This window comes from Glandiceps talaboti, chromosome 6 (assembly GCF_964340395.1).
Source record: "Glandiceps talaboti chromosome 6, keGlaTala1.1, whole genome shotgun sequence".
In the NCBI taxonomy this organism is placed as follows: domain Eukaryota; kingdom Metazoa; phylum Hemichordata; class Enteropneusta; family Spengelidae; genus Glandiceps; species Glandiceps talaboti.
In genome coordinates this window covers 26,905,592-26,910,832 of record NC_135554.1, presented here as the reverse complement: position 1 = coordinate 26,910,832, position 5,241 = coordinate 26,905,592, and the positions used below count along the sequence as shown (strand labels likewise).

General features: G+C 34.2%; 1 protein-coding gene across 1 annotated transcript in view; it reads left to right on the top strand.

The window, feature by feature from the left end:
• The first annotated feature begins 5,009 nt into the window (after window positions 1–5,009).
• The window catches only part of LOC144437042 (beta-1,3-galactosyltransferase 1-like), a 1,179-nt gene continuing 947 nt past the window's right edge, over window positions 5,010–5,241 (top strand). Inside the window, exon 1 of the mRNA XM_078125909.1 lies at window positions 5,010–5,241. This exon is cut by the window's right edge and continues 947 nt beyond it. Within this exon, the coding sequence (XP_077982035.1) occupies window positions 5,010–5,241 (232 nt within the window).

Sequence of the window (5,241 nt, the reverse complement as noted above, 5' to 3'; positions counted from 1 at the left end):
CATTTTAGACGAGGACAATGTAAGTTCCACAATGTAATTTTTAATCGAAAAATAACATATCTTGCATACTTAATCCGAATTCACTTTGCGCTTCTATTTACAGATAAGAATTACACAGAATCGATCCATAAATTGTCTCAGGCATACTTTAGTATAAAACGTTCACTATGTTAGTGAAAGGGAATTTAGTTTCGTGTTATACAGTAAGATCACATGGCACATCATTAAGGCTGCCTGTTTTTAACCAGAACAGTGATTCAGTGCAATTCTTAGCCACTTGCATTGATGTTCCCATCAACATTATATAATTATATAATGTTATATGATATGTATTTACTCACAGAGATATAAAGATATATTCACATTTACCTTGCAATACATTAACTACTGACTGACTAACGTCTTTACATAACTGATACTTTGATTTATAGCCAGGTCACCACGGCTTATAGAGTAACCTAGGGCGTAAAACTAATCTTCGTTGCAAATACTCGTTTATATTCACCAACGTTGTTTTCAAGACCCACCGTAATATATTATGTACTGCTTGCTGTCTCTAGATTACTAGGTATAGTTACTATTTTTATCTTTCAATAAATCCTTAAATTAATATGGATTACCCTTCAGAATAAAAACAAAAATCGTATTATGAGCAAACCAACTGATGAACATCTCTCTCATGATAGGGTACAAATGAATGAAAATGAATACACATATTGATATATGAAGCTCTGTTTGATTTAATTAAATATTGATGTCATTTTGGGATTTCTCACGGAGACTGGTTTCACAGCATTCGAGAACTAAAAACAGTTATTTAATTTGCTGGCGGTCTGTAAATTGTATCAAGCACAATTCATGTTTGGGAACGAGAAAGGCTATTTGTATTTGAAATCCACTAAAAGCTAGTCTTATTAATGGAAGAGTCAACCGCTAGACATTTCGTGCTTAAATTAGGTCGAGAAATCGTGCGTGAGTGTCTTGGGATATACGTTTCTGTTTGTAAATCCGTACATTAAGTCAGTTACTTCATATATTCAGTCTGCTGATCAACCTGAAATCTCCTCATCAGTTACAAACTATGGAATGATGGTGTGCTAATCACAATTGTCACATTATGTACACGCTTTTAGTAACAGAAACGTGTTCTGAAAGATGATAACACACAATGAGTAAATTTGCAATGACAGGAGCAAATTGACAAAGGTTTCAGCAATTTGTACTAGATAATGCAAATAATAATGACGATTGCGTCGATAAACGCAATGTTCATACACCTTTTCATTAAAAAAAATGGCTCAATTTGTTTAGACAATGTGTTTTGGAATAAGTTTGAACGCATAGTCAGTTTGAAATATGTATATACCTCAAGAACATACCTGTTATACCTCCCATGAAAACTGAACGAGTTAAAAGGTCTGTGTGTTTGTGTAAACTTTGCTCTAAATGAGAAAAATCGTTGGTTTAATCTCTTGAAAGAACATGAGTGTGATAAAGTAAACAATGATACTACCCTTGAATATACCAATAGTATTTTTTCAGCAATTATAATAATATAAATATCCCAATGAATAAACTAACATTGCCAAATGTTATTTAACGTGTGATACAAGATTACAGAGCATAAGCATTCAACTTCACTGGGACTTCGTCAAACAACGGGCTTTTCTCTTTTTCTCCACTCGTATTTAGTTAAAAGAATTTCAAACAGATGCTTGACTTGTCAATACAATCCATATTGATGAAAAGATCAAGTCCTTCCAAATCGTAACTTCCTTGTACGCATCACTTTATATGAAATGCTTTTTTATGGTATGAATTCAGTCTTTCTGAAATTAAAGCTACGATTGTCACTTACACATGTTAGTTCTTGTCTGCTGCCCAACTCCTAAATAGATCATGTATCCATGGCAACGTGGTATACGGGTAACCTTATTCTATACATAACTACAAATCTTCGCAAACGACATATACAGCACCAGTGAGGTATGTTGATAATATGTATACACGTACATTTTATATACACAGTGATGTACTAGAAATAATGTCAATTTGACCTATATAGCCTATCTATTATGTGTCACCTCTGTGATGTGTTTCAAGGAAATAAGCCAATTTGAAATTAAGGCACAGACCATTTTCATGTGCGTCTATAGTTAAAGTCATATAGTTAGTATCTAACGTAAGGGAATCCTTGATATTAATATATGTTTTTTTTACCAGTACCGATATTCTGTTCAAAAGATGGAGTGGGTATAGACACTTTACGATGAAATGGGTTTTGATATTTCAAACGCGTCCTGACTGGTTCTAATTATTACTGTAATTTGATTATTGTCGTAAAGCACGGCGAAAACTGCCAATTAGTCAAACATGACAAGGTCACAAAATGTCACTAGTGCAAAATGTTGCTGGCCTAAATGAATTCACCTCTATACTTTGCCCAGACATACAGACAGTGATGTGATGGAGATTGTGTAGTTTGACATTTGATCTATACAAGTATGCAAGTGGCACAATTTCAGTATGTTAACCAAATACAAAATATGAAGAGATTTGAATTGAGACCTTGTGCATGGATTGATACAATAAGATGGCCATGATTTAGCCAAAATTTTATCTAATTTTGTTCCAATTAAAAAAAGCAAAGTATAGCTTAGGATCCTATTTCTATAAACTTTTCCAAGCAGTATCCATTTTGAGTAATGAGAGGAGTAGACTAAATACATCAAATATATACGGTTGATAAAACATACAATGTATGGAAAACATATTCCACAAGCAATGACAACTTAATGGACACACATACACATACAGGAAAGTCATGTTATTTATCTAACATTATTTTAATGATGTCCTCAGTATTCAATCGCCAGTAATAATTATGTCTGTATGAATTGGCTATGAATATATTAACTGAAAAAGTCTGTAGCTGTCATACACTGTATCTATTTGTTTCAGGCTTTAGATAGAGCGAAATAAAGTGATCGTATACTTCTTTATGCAATATTTGTCCTTTGGCAATTTGGATAATTCAGATGTTTTTTTTAATGGATTTATAGTGCACAATCGATACATGAGAGATTTTCCTACATCATATATGCACACCTGCTACAGAAATAACAGAAGTATAACCAGTGAACCACGTCTGTAAATAAATTAGTACGTACCAGCCCAAAAAGCTTGAGAGATTTGAGAATTGAACCACGTCTGTATATAAATAAATTAGTGTGTACCAGCCCAAAAAGCTTGAAAGATTTGAGAATTAAATCAGAACAGTAGTTGTATTATCACACTGTTCGTTAATAGTCATTTCGTCGGGAATATCTATGAATATAATCAGTGCGAACTCTCCCACGTATTGTAAAAACAAAAACATTGCTAAAAGTCCCTCAGAAAGCTTTATAGTGATTACTGATTGTCGTTATATATGATAAACGATACAACCACTTTAATTTTACAATATGCATGTTAATTAGAACTGAAACATTACTATCATACATATGCGTGGAGAGATTATTATTATTGGCGGCAAAAAAGGCAATATTGCCCTGTAGCACTTTCCTGTGAGATATTAAAACATACCTTCTACTTTAAGAAGCAACAACAACAACAACAACAACAACAACAACAATAATAACAACAACAACAACAACAACAATAATAATAATAATAATAATAATAATAATAATAATAATAATAATAATAATAATAATAACAACAACAACGCAGTTCATCTAAATATATCCTAAGTGAACCCACGATCTCATTAGATTAAACCGAGTTGTTATCTAAGTACGACACTGTACAATATTATAATCGTCTCAGTATTACATGATTAATCATAGGCTTTGGACTTCATGTATGTAATCCGTTTTGAACTATGTAAATATAGCCGGAGAGAATAGAGACATGTTTTATTACCGTTACGAACCACTGATAATAATGTAACTCGGCTATAAACAAATTTGGATGTATAAATAACACTATAGTGGTTGCATTACACGACAGTTTCACCCGATTTAACGATTATGCTGTGGGCTTACTCATTCATTTTACTTTCAAAATCTGAGATCAAACATGACATTAGGTTTATATTATATTAGGGTTTCACCCCTCCGTACACAATGGTATGCACCATTTTAAGATACAAAACACAATACGCACGAAAATGGTATTAGGAGTGCCATATGCAGTGACGTCAGTTTTCGTAGTCGACTATATACTAACGTAACGTTCGTACACAGTTTAACGCATTTGGATCTTCTCCGTACAGTAGAATCATGGTAAGAGGATTTACATTTTCAAACTGATGTTTGAATGTCTGGCCAGGTATTGTGATCACTTTGAACTATTTCACTTATACGATCATATACAGCCACATGCATACTTGTAGTATTGCCTTGTCCATGCATATAGCTTTCAGCAGAGGCTTACAGTGTATGTAGATAATATTCTTTCATTTCGTGAAAGTACATATGAATAAATTAGACTCACTGTTGTTCATTTCAGTGGTAAACTACCTCTTTGGATGAACAGTCTAACCTGTCGCTATTTACTATTCGTTGATACTGGTATCGCACTCATCGCAGCTTCTCGCGACCTAACTTGTTCGCAGTGTTCATTTTAATGTGGTTGGGGATTACCTTTGTTTTAATTGCACTGCACTCCATCACATGAACGGTTACTGTGGCAACGTACAATACAGCGACACGCCCGTGTGCCCATTTTGCTGAACTGAATAGATCGGGACATATGAAGACATCTGCAATGCTTAGACTACAAAACAACTTCTTAATTCAGAATGGTGTCCTATGAGTCATAGCAAATCTAGAAATTTGCTTTTCGAAAGAAGTAAATTATTTCTGTCTGTCTGTCTGTCTGTCTGTCTGTCTGTCTGTCTGTCTGTCTGTCTGTCTGTCTGTCTGTCTGTCTGTCTGTCTGTCTGTCTGTCCGTCCGTCCATTGGGTGAGGTCAAAGGTCGGATACTACTGCCAGCATTGCAAACGATGTCTATAATGGATCGACTGTATGTACGACTATTGTTGTTATCACTTCTGCCATTACTAAATCTGATACTCTACTTGTACTTCATGCGACCGAACAACACAACCCGAAACTTGCTTGGTGGTGTTGGTGATGACAAGAGAACAAATTTCGGTCGAGTTATTACATCGCTTCTCAAAAATACATCAGACCCAGAAAATGTCATCGAAAGCATACGTAATTCGATGGTTATCG